This window comes from Monodon monoceros, unplaced genomic scaffold (assembly GCF_005190385.1).
Source record: "Monodon monoceros isolate NGI ecotype Baffin Bay Population unplaced genomic scaffold, NGI_Narwhal_1 Super_Scaffold_1, whole genome shotgun sequence".
NCBI classification, from domain to species: Eukaryota; Metazoa; Chordata; class Mammalia; order Artiodactyla; family Monodontidae; genus Monodon; species Monodon monoceros.
The window spans coordinates 72,341,389-72,354,746 of record NW_021703765.1 but is presented as its reverse complement, the minus strand read 5'-3'; the positions used below and the strand labels follow the sequence as shown (position 1 = coordinate 72,354,746).

Sequence of the window (13,358 nt, the reverse complement as noted above, 5' to 3'; positions counted from 1 at the left end):
TCCTCATCTGTAAAGAGGGATCCTAATACCTGCCTCCGGGGTGGTCGGAAGGTGTGGGCAGCACTTGCTGGGCAAGGCCCAAAGTGAAGGAAAGACCCTCTCCTGCCTCCACCATGGTCCCCAATGGACTGCCCAGCAACCGGCTCGGATGGCTTGGCAGGAACAAGCCCACCCACCCTAGCTGGAGGAGGAAAGTCCTGGCAAGAAAGGAGGAGCCCATGGGCTTCCCCGGCGGTCCAGTGGTTAAGACTCTGCACTTGCACTGCAGGGGGCGCGGGTTCGATCCCTGGTCAGGGAACTAAGATCCCGTATGCTGCACGGCACGGCCAAAACAAAAAAAGAAAGGAGGAGCCCAGGGAGGCATGAACTGACTCCCCCGACCCTGTCACTGCCCTGCTCCCTAACCCCATGTCATCGAGCGCTGCAGGATGCCACCTCTGCTCGCAAACCCACACTGGGCCCTCCCCCAAGGGCCTCAGCCACCACCACCAGGATAACAGAAATAACTAGTACTTATGGAGTATTAGTTAATGCTGGGCTTTGTGTATATAACTCAGTTAATTCTCATGACAATCCATCAGGTAGATATTCACGGGGGTTTAAGTAACTTGCCCAGCAGGTGTGGCAGAGCTGGGATTTGGACCCAGGGAGCTCATGTCTCAGAGTCCTGCCCATAACCACTGCACGACACTGTCTGAGGGGCTGGGCGCTTGCAGGGGAGGCTTTGGGGTAGAATGCGGGGCTCCTGAGCAGCCGTGCTGGAGGGAGGGGTGGCGGGCAGTCGGCAGAGACCTGGCCTGACAAGGCTGCAGGCAGACAAGGGGCCGGTGGAGGGTTCACCCCTCAGGCTTGGCTCACCTGGTGCGGCCCAGGTCCATCTTGCACGGGTCCAGCTCCATGTACTTCTTCTCCTCGAAGACGCGGTTAATCACCGGCCTCAGGACCTCGTGCAGGTAGGGCATGCCCACGAGCTGGGGGCAGGGGGGCACCACACGGGGCGGGGCTGAGGGCGAGGCCAGGGTGTGCCCGTGAGCGAGGGTCAGGGGGACCACGCAGGGAGAGGTTCAGAGCGAGGTGGGGGCCTGCCCAAGGGCTGGGGTTGGGGTGCAACTCAGGGCTAGGCCAGCCACCAGCCACCAGCACCGCAGCTCAGCCACCCAGTGCCACCTGAGGCTAGCCAAGCTCTGGGGTCCGAGTAAGCACTGGGAAGGGAGTTCCCTTGAGGAAGCTGCTGCCGGGCCCCCCCAGGCCTTCACCAACTCACCTTCAGAAACTGTTCCATTGACTTGGATGCCAGGGAGTTAGAACGGAAGAGGGTGTTGGGGTCAGCTGGGAGGACAGAGGGAAGTGTTTGCTGGGATTTGGGGGGCTGAATCCACCTCACCCCACCCACCCAAGGTGGGGGTCATGATTCTTCCAGCCTCAGGAATTGAGGAGATTTGCAACGTCAACTCCGTTCACAGTACAAAGGCCCGGAGTGGTTAAGTGAGCTGCCTAAGGTCACACAGCTCATGAGTAGCAAAACCAGGGCCTGAACCCAGGACCATGCTCCCAGCTGACTGGGAGTGCACAGCCCGTGCCACCTCCGACACATACAGACACAGCAGCCCCTGCCCTCTGCCTGAGGCCCCCCCATTTCTCTCCCAGAGACGCGCTGCAGACTCATCCTTGGGGAGTGATGCATGAGGGTCATGCAGGCAACTCACTGGTCCGTGCCACCTCACGCCGGGTGAGATAGTCCAGAAAGGGCCCAGCCAGGCCCTGTCCAAGAAAGAGCTTCACCAGCTTGGTGGCAAGCTCCTGGCGGCAGTCCCCCGAGGTCAGCTCCTCCAGGACAGCCAGGGGGCTGGCAGCATCTTCCTGCACAAGGACAGGAGGCAGGAGAGGTGGCCTGGGGCCCTGGGACCCCAAAGCAGAAAAGCCCAGCTAGACATCCCTGAAGCAAGGGGAGGCCATGATCCAGATCCCTGCCCACCTGCAGTGATGCACCCACCTCTGCCGGCCCCAGCACAGACTCCATGAGCAACTCCCTGAGTGGCTGGTAGTACTGGGAGGGCAGGATGCGGTCCTCGGTCAGGCGCACCTTCAGCCGAAGAGCACCCAGGCTCCCCCTGGCCAGGGCCAGATCACAGGTGAAGGAACGTAAGTATGTATGGGCCAGCGCGGTGAGCCAAGGTAGTCAGGTGTGAGTACAGGTAAAGAGCATAGATATTTGTAAAACAAGACAGGTGTGGACAGGTGTGGGCAGGTGTGGCCAGTATAAACAGGTGTGAACAGATATCAACCGGTATAAATACTGTAATAATACAAGCTGAAGGTGGTACCCAACATGGTTCCAGCCCAGCCTCCTCCCTCTGTACCCACGTTTACCCAGAATCCTCCTCCGCTCTGGGAAAGGGCAGGAGGTGGAACCAGCCATTGGGCGGGTTCTGCTGTAGGACCTGCGGGGGGAACTCCACCTGTGGGGGGGACACACAGACCCTCAGCAGAGCTCTGCCCCACCCAGCCCTGGAAGAAGAGGTTGGGCTGCCCACCCAAGGAGGGGCGGCAAAGCCCGCCAAGGGCTACCTCCTCCTCCCATACCGTATCCTGAGGGCCTCCAGGGGACACTTAATTTACAGTTGAGGAAACTGAGGTTCAGAGAAGTGGAGTGACTTGCCCGAGGTCACACAGCTGCTAGAGACAGCATGTCTGGACTGAGTGTATTTTCAGCTCTGTTTAGGGACGAAACTTGCATCTATCAAAAGGCATAGAGGGAATTCCCTGGTGGGCCAGTGGCGTGGCCAAAAGTAAATAAATAAATAAATAATAAAGACAGTCCAGAAGGCCCGCAAGCCCCACCTCCCTCTCTTTTTAAATAACAACTTTACAGAGATATAATTCACATCCCATACAATTCACTGATTTAAAGCGCATGATTCAGTGGTTTTTAGTATATTCACAGAGTTGTGTGACCATCACCACTAATTTCAGTCCATTTTCTATCAGTTCCCCCACCAAAAAAAAGCCTATACCCATTAGCAATCACTCCCCATCCCCCAGCCCCTGGCAACGACTTATCTACTTTATGTCTTTATAGATTTGCTCGTATTAGACATCTCATATAAATTAAATCATATAAGATGTGGGAGGTTTTGGACTGACTTCTTTCACTTAGCATTGTGTTTTCAAAGTTCATCCACGTTGTAGCATGTGTCAGTACTTTGTTCCTTTTTATGGCTGAATAGTATTCCATTGTGTGGATATACTACATTTTGTTTATTCATTCATCTGTTGATAGACGTTTGGGCTGTTTCTACTTTTGGCTATTATGAACGATGCTGCTATGCACATTAATGTAACCTTTCTGGTGTGGATATAAGTTTTCATTTCTCTTTGGCACACACCTAGGAGTAGAGCTGCTGGGTCACGTGGTAGCGCCGTCTTTAATCATTTGAGGAACTGCCAGACCGTCTTCCAAAGCCGCCGCACCACTTTATAGTCCCACCAGGAGTGCACAACCAAGTCTTCCTCTTATTTGCTCTAATATTGCCTCCTTTTAAAAACTGTCAGCCTTTGGAGTTCCCTGGTGGCCTAGCGGTTAGGATTTAGTGTTTTCACTGCTGCGGCCCAGGTTCAACCCCTGATTACGCAGTGCGGCTGGAAAAAAACCCAAAACTGTCAAGTCTGAGTATACATCCACTACTACTGAGAGGCAAGAAAAGTCACACGCATTTTACAGATGGGAAGACTGAGGTTCCAAGAGAAAGACCTTGAGCCCAGTGCTTCCAGGAGTAAGAGTTAGACTTAGATTCTGGAATCAGAGAGACCTGAACTCAAATCTTGACTCTGCCATTTCTTAATCATATGACCTTGGGAAAGCCACTTAACCTCTCTGAACCTTCGTATTCCCATCTGTAAAACGGGGACAACAATGGTCCTAGCCTCTTAACAGTGGCCATCAGGTGATGATGGCCAATGAGGTGATGCTGGAGAAGCACTTAGCACAGGGCTAGCAGAGAGTCATCCTGGGTACTTTCATCCCAGAATAAGAATCTGGGCCCACCCTGTGACCTTGGACAGGTTCCTGCACCAATGGAACAATGGCACTCCATCACCCAGAGGCCTGGCCAGGGGACCTGATGAGGCAGGCTTCACATCTACCCTTCCAAGCAAGCCCGAAGATGCCCAACCCATCTCCCCCTTCACCCTTGGAGGCAATGGGAAGCCACGGAGGGTGTCAGGGGAGGCGGGTGTTGGGGGGGGCGTGCTCACCATGCCCAAGAAGTCATTCTTGCCAACCATGTCCCAGTCCCAGAGCTCCACCCGCAGCGGGGATGGGGGACCTGGCATCTCCCGCAGCTCCAGCACCTCATCCCAGTGTGGGAAGCGAGTCTTCTTGATGGTCTGGGAAAGGAGGGAGTGAGACAGAGAGCTAATGGGACCACTGTCCCCATTTTACAGATGGTAAAACTGAGCTTCAGAGAGGTTAAGTGGCTTTCCCAAGGTCACCTGATGCCCCACTCTCCCGGCTCCGCTACACCACTTACCGAAGTCTCCAAGCTCTGGCTGCCCCAAAACACACGTGCAAATGGGTCAGATGTGCCGGAGATGTCTCGGGGGGCCAGGTCCCTGGGGACAGATGAAGTGAGGGGTGGGGGGGTCACAGGACCCTTGAGGAGCAAGACCTTGGAAAGGGGGTTCAGGGTAGACCATTCAAATACTGCTGGTTTCCAAGGCAACGAACTACCCCATTGTAGGGATCCAGCGAGGAGCATCCCTCACCAGAGCCATCCAAACCCAGTATCTTCCTATTGACTAATGCCACCCTACGAGGACACGCTACTATGCCCCTATTTTCTAGGGAAGGAAACTGAGGCACCGAAAGGTCAAGCTGAACATCACAGGTGAAGGTGCAGTGAGGAGGGGGAAGGGAGCCTCAGTTTCCCTGAAGCCTCTGGATGGCAGACCAGATGCCAGGGTTCAAAGCCTGACTCTCCCATTCACTGGCTGGGTGACACTAGGAAAATTTACTTTACCTCCCTGAGCCTGTTTCTTCATCTGGAAAATCGGAGTAATAACAGACCAACCTCACAGGGCCAAGGGTTAAATGTGACAATATGTGTAAAGGGCTCAGCATAGCAGCCGGCAGGTGGTAAGTGCTCAGCTCACTCATTCACTCAACAAACACTCATGCCCACACTGTGCCTAGGACGAAGAAAAGGCATGAAGCAGGGCCCGCCTGCCTCTGGTTGCCATGACAACTCAAAGGCTCACCCCAGTCAGCCTCCCCCACCCCTCCTTCCCAAGGTCCCCCAAATCCAGGGACATTCCCCCACACACACGCCCAGGGGCTGCTTGTTTCCTCCCACTGCTCCTCTCCCACCCCTGCTCAGCATCCAAAGCCTTCTTTGGTTTCCTAGGAGCCAGCCTAGTTGCTAAGCGACTGCAATCAGTCCCTCTCCTGCTTGCAGGGATCCTGCACAGCTTTGTGGCTGGGGAGGAGGTCATGGGCACAGAGCAGATGAGGTGTCCCTGCCCCATACTGAGTCCTTTTGTTTGTCCTATGCCTGCCTGCTACTCCATCCAGACTCCAGGGAGCCCCAGCTGGGGACAGAAATCTGGAGGTTGTAGGAGAGGCACAAAGAGGGCAAGATAGGGCTTTAAGGTCACAGAGCAAACTAGAAATAGAGATCCAGCCCAACCTGGGCAAGGACTGGCCTAAAAGTAAGGGTCGAGGGAGTAAGGTGTTGAAATAAAACGCAGAAAACAAGATAGGAGCTGGGAGGGAAAAGAGGAGTGGAAGTATTTAAGGAAATAGAGGAATGGGGGAGCTGAGAAACAGAGAGGAGTAACAGGCAAGAAGGAAGATGAATATCCCAGGAGCTGCTGCCCCTGGAGGTTCATCTGCGGGTTTTACTGGTCCTGCATCCGTCTTCCTTCTTATGTTTCTTTGGGACAGGACCTACCCCTCCCTCTCTCCCAGTCCACATGACCTATGTGAGTTGATCCCTCCTTCCACTGCAGGAATGGGCTTGGAACTCAGGCCTGACCAGTCAGAGTCAGTGTAATTGGTTTAGTGATAGGCATGTACCCCAGACTGGGTCAATAAGAATTAGTCCCAGGATATTGGTTGGAAATGGTGAAAGACAGAAGTTCTTTTTCCATTGGAGCTGCCAAGTTGATAGGATGCCAGTCTGGGGCTTCTGGGGTCATCTTTGCCCCTACTTTGGGGAGAGACTGTCTGAGGATGAAGTTAATACAAAAGACATCCAAGGAATCTATTTCTACAGATTCCTGATGTCACTGTTGGAGCACCTGGATCCAGCCATGCCTGAAGCTGCATGTCATTCATACAAGCCAATCTGCTTAAGCCAGTATGAATTGGGTGTCTATCACTTACAATTTGATTAATACACCTCCACACTCATCTGTCTGGTTATCCTGAGTATCTGGCCTTTGGCTGCTACTCACTGGGGCCCCAACAAAGATTTTGCTTGTGCTTTAACCCAAGAAATTTGCAACCTGGTGAGCTTGGACCGTTTGCCTGCCAAGGATCCTGGTTGTGAGCCCAGAAGTGTGCCAGGAGAGAGGTGGTCTCAAGGCAGGAGGACCCAGTGGATTTCTGCTCATTCCCAGACCATCCCCCCATCCAATCCCCCATCATGACCATACCTGGCCTGGAGCACGTGACAGCGAAGACAACGGCCCCTCACATCCTCCAGCATCTGCACGGCCAGGCAGATCTCACCCTGCACCTCTGCATCAGGGTCCACATGGCTCAGGTTGATCCAGCTATCAATTCCTGGAGGGTGCAGGCACTAACATTCATTAAGCACCTACCGTGGGCTCGACATTGCATTAACTTAAAAATTCAATTAACATTAAAAAGGTATTGAGTCTTGGACCTCTCATGTTAGCCTTCTGTTGTAGGTACTGTAATTATCCCTGCTTCCAGATGAGGAAAATGAGGCACAGCGAGGAAGGAGCTTTGCCCATGATCCCACAGCTAGTAAACAGCAGAGCTAGGATTTAAACACAGGCAGTATAGTTCTAGGGCCAATGCCCCTAACCAGGGACTATCACACTCTTCATCCTGATATATAAAGCCCTGCGTCATTTAGTCCCAATATACTCTCCCCTCAAAAAACCTTGGGGCTGCCCTGGTGGCGCAGTGGTTGAGAGTCCGCCTGCCGATGCAGGGGACACGGGTTCGTGCCCCGGTCCGGGAAGATCCCACATGCCGCAGAGCGGCTGGGCCCGTGAGCCATGGCCGCTGAGCCTGCGCGTCCAGAGCCTGTGCATCCGGAGCCTGTGCTCCGCAACGGGAGAGGCCACAACAGTGAGAGGCCGGTGTACCGCGGAAACAAAAAAAACAAAAAAAACTTGGACATTCCTATCTCTGAGCCTTCATTCAGGCTCTCTGCTTGAATCAATCAAGTCAATCTTAGTCTCAGTCTTAACTTCTCCCTCTCTCCTTCTCCCTCTCTCTCATTTCTCTCAACACGTTAGAGATATTGTTCACTGACTTCCAGCTTTGATTGTAGTTATTGGGAAGTCATTTCAGCCTAATAATTGATCTTGTGTGAACAGTCTATCTTTGCCAAGTTTAAGGACTATGGCTTTGATGTTTGCTGCAGTTTCCCCACAATGTGTCTAGGTAAGGATTTTTTTTTTTTAATCCTGCCTTAGTACAGGTTGTGCTTCTCCTACTTATGGACTCATGCCCTTCCTTGAGTTTTGGAAAATTCCAGGTGATCTATTTTTTTTATCATTTCCTCTCCCCAGCTTTTTCTATTTTCTGCTTCTAGGGCTCCAATTAAATGAATGTTAGACCTTCTCAGTTATTTTCTATGCCTTCAACTTCGCTTTTACACTTTCCTTTTCACTTCTCTGGGCTGAGGTTTAAATAATTTCTTTCTGAATGAACGATCTGCTGTTGAACTCAGCCACTCAGTTTTCAATGTCAACAATTGTACTTTTTATCTCTAAAAGTTTGATTTGGTTCTTTTCCAAGTCAGTCTATTTTTTTAAGGTATTGCTTTAATTTGTCATGGTTATTGCTGGCCCTTTCTGGTGATTAATTTATTGAATTTTTAAAATTTCTATAATCATAAATACAAAATCTAAAGTCTTTATGGGTCTAAATCTGATGGCCATTGTTTCTGCCGACTCTTGCTCATGGTGGCATGGCACACTTCCTTGAGTGTGTGGTATTCTTTGATTGTGAAGCCATGCTTGTTGGAGCTCACTCTGTGGGACATTCAACATGAAGATGCTTATCCCTGGAGAGCAGTGGTGGTTGCTTATTCTGGAACCTTTTAAGGGTCTCAATCTAATGGGGAATTCTCAGATTCAGTAATATCTGTCTTCCCCCTAGCCTAAGATTCAGCCTGTTTGTTGACTGTGAATTTGATATTGACATTTACTTTCAGGGAAATCCTTCCTGATTTCCTTTCTTGTTGCTCACCACTCCCCGTTAGGTTTTAGCTCATGATTTGCAGGAGGTGGGGGGAGGAACACTGAGGGATTTTTCCTTCTTTACATCCTTCCAACAATGTATTAGGAATTGCATCTAATTCAGGATCTCACTGTTACGTGGCAGGAGGGCCCTTCTGAGGATCTAGTTCCCTCATGCTGCTGGAAGTGTAAGTTGCATCTCACCTCTCTAGCTCCACCGCTACCCCCAAGTCCAGGGTGCCATCAGTTTTTCTCACTTGATTATTGCAACAGATACCTAATTGATCTCCCACATCTACTCCTGTCCCACTGTGATCCAATATCCACACGGTAGCACAGAAACCTTCTGAAAATGTATCTAATCTCTTCTGTCAGTGCATCCTCTGATATTATGGCTCCAATCTCTTCACTGTCTTACTCAGGGACCATCGATGACTCCCTAGTGTCTCCAGAAGAAAGTCCAGACTCTGGCCTCCTCCCCAATCAACCCCCGTCAAGTATTCCATCTGGCCTGGTTTACACCTGACCTTAGAAGAGGATCCATGGAGATGTGCCTTAGCATCTTTGCCAAAGCATCTTTAAGAACTAACTCATTCCCCTTCCTCCAGGAAGCCTTCCTTAACCACACTAGCCCTCACTGCCCTCTATCATGCCAGTGATGCCTCACATACCTCCACCCCACAGACACATGACAGTTTATTTAAAAAATAAAAGGCACCCACAGACACATGACAGTTTCGATTTTTTCTTCCTCCCTGTTCTGGGTAAATGTGTTTTATTTTTCTATCTGTCCATAAGTTCCTTGAAGTTAAGCCTTATATGTCATTAATTTAATTCCACCCCCTTGGGTGGATGTTTGAGGCACACTGGGGACAGCTCAGTGGACACGTTAAGAACACAGACTTAGGAGGCAGGCACAGCCTGGTGTCAATTCCCACCTCTGCAACATCTAGGAGGGACAAGTCACCCCACCTCTCCAAGCCTCACTTCCCATCAGCTGTGAATTTGAGATCATTCTGGTGCATACTTCATTTGGTGTTGTGAGGACTAAATGTAAAGTACTTAGCATTGTGCCGGGCACATAACAAGCCCTCGTTAAATAGGAGTGACGATTATGATGATTGGCACATAGGCTGTCAACTAACGCTCACTAATGAAAAAATATATTTATTATTCAATAAATGGTGTCAAGACAAGTAGTAGTCATCTAGACAAAAAGTAGTAAAGTTTAATCCCTACCCCATACTTTGTATCTGGGTAAATTCCAAATAGATGAAAGACTTAACTGCAAAAAAAAAAAAAAAAAATGGAAACAAATTGTTCCTTGAAAGAATCATGTAAAAAAAAATTGTCTTAATCTTAGGGTTGAGAAAGCCTTTTAGGTATCACAGAAAATCAAAAGCCAAAAAAAATTGTTGACTACAAAAAAAGAAACAAATTTTCTTCTGGAAAAAATTGTAATCAAAGTCAAAATATAAGCCACAAGGGAGAAAAACACTTTGCAGCTAATATGATAAAGTTCATTTTCCTCACATGTAAAGGGCTCCTACAAATCGGTAAGAAAAGGCAACAACTCAGTGGGTGAACAATACACATACAATGTGAATAGACAATAGACAAAAAAGGAAATAAAGTGACCCTTGAATATATAAAAAGGTCTTCAATCTCACTCATAGATTCAGAACTCTAATGGAAAACTGATGAATTCATAAAAGTGCTAACAAAAGATCAAGATGAAAAAAAAATTAATTACATGGGACTGAGTGAACTGATTATAATTTCTGTGACTTTCTGTTTGAATAAAAAAAAAATCTCACTCATAGAGAAATGCAAAATAACCCACGCTAAGAGGCAATTTTTTTTTAGCTATCAGATACAAGATCCAAACATTTGGTATTTGTTGGCAAGGGTACAGGATGGGTTAAACTGTTAACTCCTCCAGGGAGGGTAACTTAATTACTATAATAACTATCAAATGTGCTAATGTGGGTACTCTTTGATCCAGCAAATCCACATCTAGGAATTTATCAAGCTGATTGATGTAACTTGCATATATGTGTGCAGTCACGTTTGTACAAGGCTAGTCATTGCAGCATTGTTTGAACTAGGAAAAGACTGTCAACGACCCAAGTGTCCATCACGAGGGGACCAGACAAATAAATGATGGCACATCCATCATTGGATGGCACAATGGAGTGCCATGAAGTCATACGAAGATCAAAGAATGCGGAAGCTCTGGGGACACCATTATGGAAAGATCTCCAAGGTACATGGTGAAGTGAAAAGACAGGGTACAGAACAGATGAGTTTAATAGGCTACCATTCCTATAAGCAGAGAATAAAAACACATATAGTATAGTGTGAAGATCACAGACTCTGGGTCTTCCCTGGTGGCGCAGTGGTTGAGAATCTGCCTGCTAATGCAGGGGACACGGGTTCGAGCCCTGGTCTGGGAGGATCCCACATGCCGCGGAGCAACTAGGCCCATGAGCCACAACTACTGAGCCTGCGCATCTGGAGCCTGTGCTCCGCAACAAGATAGGCCGCAATAGTGAGAGGCCCGCGCACCGTGATGAAGAGTGGCCCCCGCTTGCCACAACTAGAGAAAGCCCTCGCACAGAAACGAAGACCCAGCACAGCCAAAATAAATAAATTAATTAAAATTAAGATCACAGACTCTGGAACTAGACAACTTGGTTCAAATCCCAGCTGTCCCACTTAATAACTTTGTGATCTTGGGCAAGTTATTTAACCCCCTGTGCCTCAGTTTGTTCACCTATAGAGTGGGCATAACAAGAGTACCTATCTCTTAGGGTTATCACGATAATTAAGTGAATCGATACGTTAAAGCACTTAGAAAGTGTTCAGCATACAGTAAGCACTATATAAGTTTTTGCTGCTATTACTATTGTTACTTGCTTGCATATATTTAAAATGTCCCTAGAAGGACATACAAGAAACTGACAACACTGAGGATGAGAATGGAGTAGCTGGGGGGACTTCCCCGGCAGTCCAGTGGTTAAGACTCCCCGCTTCCACTGCAGGGGGTGTGGCTTGGATCCCTGGTTGGGGAACTAAGATCCCGCATGCCGTGCAGTGCGGCCAAAAAAAAAAAAAAAAAGAATGGAGTAGCTGGGGTAAGAGGGACAGTTTCACGGCTAATTGTATCTTCTGAATATTGACCTATGTAAATAAGCTAACCGCTCAATACACGAACTAAATTAAAATGAAAAACAAAAGCAACAACCAAAATAATTTTCCCCTGAAGGCTCTGTGTTGCCCCGTGCTGCTGGCTACGCCCTTACAACTGCCACCCGCTCTGCCCTCTGCCCGGCTGGGGGCCAGTGCCCCTCACCCACCTCGGGGGTCAGCTGTAATGGCCTCCCTGCTCAGTGAGATCTTGCCTATGATGTCGTCGTGCCTGCAGAAAGGCAGGCAGATGAGGGTCCAACTTAGCGACCCCTGCCCCTCCCGTGGAGAGGTGGAGGCAAGGCGTCAATGGCTGGGTGGGTGGGTACTGTGTATTGGGGTGTCCCGCCTTCCCTCAGACACCCAGGCTTGGGTCCCCAGCACACACACCCCACGGTATCCTCGTCCAGCACATAGAAGGCCAGATGGTGGAAATCCAGGGGCAGGTGCACTGTGTACTCCTCCCCCCAGAAGGGGCTCAGGCTTCGCCAGATGGTTGCTGTCCTGCAAAAGGGGACATGGGGGGCTGGGGGCCTTCGGGCCACACAGGCAGCAGATAGATACCTGGGGACACAAACACACACACACAGGGATCCAGACACATACACACCCAGAGCTACTCAAATACACTCAAATACAGCTACAAACACACATACTCATACACTCAAGAATCCAGGCATGGAGACACACACAAATACACACACAAACCCTGACCCTCACATACCCAGGGACCTCAACACACACACACACACAAACACACCACACACTCCCATGGGGATACACACTGAAACAGAAATATTCACAGATATACCAAGGAAGCCAGAGACACAAAGAGACACATTCACACATATACAGATATACATATGCATCCTCAAAATTTTCTAGAAACACATATTTGTGTGTTTCTACATATAGACACGTGCAGACACACAGAGAGAAAACAGAAACATTCACACAGAGACACAGAGAAAAGAAATGCCCGAACATGGAGACACACATAGACCCACAGACACACACTCACATACAGAGGGTGATATGCAGCAGAGATACACACACAGAATCACACTGTCACACAGTAACTGACAAGACACACAATTCCATCCATCCATTCATTCATTCACTCCATAAACACTCGCCCTGACCTATGTGCCAAGTCTTGGGGGCTATGGGGAATCAGAGGAAGAGGTGCCAAGGTCCCCACCCCCACAGAGCCTCGCTCAGCAGACTGGTGTTCCCTCCTGAGCCCTTGTGACACAGTGAAAGAAGTTCTGTGATTGGTTAGCTCAGTGGTGCCCACTGGGGTGAGGATAGGAGGGGTCAGGAAAGGCTTCCTGCGGGAGCTAGTCAGGCAAAGCAGGGAGAAAGGATGAGAACAAGTATTCCGCATGGCTGGAAGAGCACGAGCACATGCAAAGGCCCTGAGGCAGGAATGGTGAGTTTGAGGAACAACAAGATGGTGGTTGGGAGGCAGGGACGTGTGAGGGGCCAGGAGACCATGAAGTCAGCAGAGGCCAGAGCACTCAGTAAGCAAGGGGAACCCCAGGAGGGTCGGGGACCAAGACAAACCCAGAAACAGACACACATACATCTTCACCCCAACACCTCTGCAGATGCACTTCCCTTTACACAATGGGGAAAAAAGAACCTACTTTGCCCAGTGAAGACACCAAAATTTACGGTTGCAAAATTTGGTCTGCACACCTGCCACTGTCTTCCTCCTTCCTTCCACA

The 13,358-nt window shown here is 49.5% G+C and overlaps 1 protein-coding gene across 4 annotated transcripts in view; it reads right to left on the bottom strand.

Moving 5' to 3' along the window:
* Positions 1 to 13,358, bottom strand: part of RASAL1 (RAS protein activator like 1) — a 34,006-nt gene that overhangs the window by 13,675 nt on the left and 6,973 nt on the right. For all 4 annotated transcript variants that reach the window (XR_003793171.1, XR_003793173.1, XR_003793174.1 and 1 more), the window contains 10 exons: positions 12,019 to 12,132; positions 11,799 to 11,860; positions 6,655 to 6,784; positions 4,530 to 4,611; positions 4,255 to 4,386; positions 2,371 to 2,459; positions 1,994 to 2,111; positions 1,707 to 1,860; positions 1,265 to 1,329; positions 859 to 971 (listed from right to left, as the gene is read on the bottom strand). Coding sequence is in view for 1 of the 4 variants with exons in the window: in XM_029220706.1 (XP_029076539.1) it covers positions 859 to 971; positions 1,265 to 1,329; positions 1,707 to 1,860; positions 1,994 to 2,111; positions 2,371 to 2,459; positions 4,255 to 4,386; positions 4,530 to 4,611; positions 6,655 to 6,784; positions 11,799 to 11,860; positions 12,019 to 12,132 (1,059 nt within the window). In the remaining 3 variants the exon portion in view is untranslated. The remainder of the gene's footprint in view (positions 1 to 858; positions 972 to 1,264; positions 1,330 to 1,706; positions 1,861 to 1,993; positions 2,112 to 2,370; positions 2,460 to 4,254; positions 4,387 to 4,529; positions 4,612 to 6,654; positions 6,785 to 11,798; positions 11,861 to 12,018; positions 12,133 to 13,358) is intronic.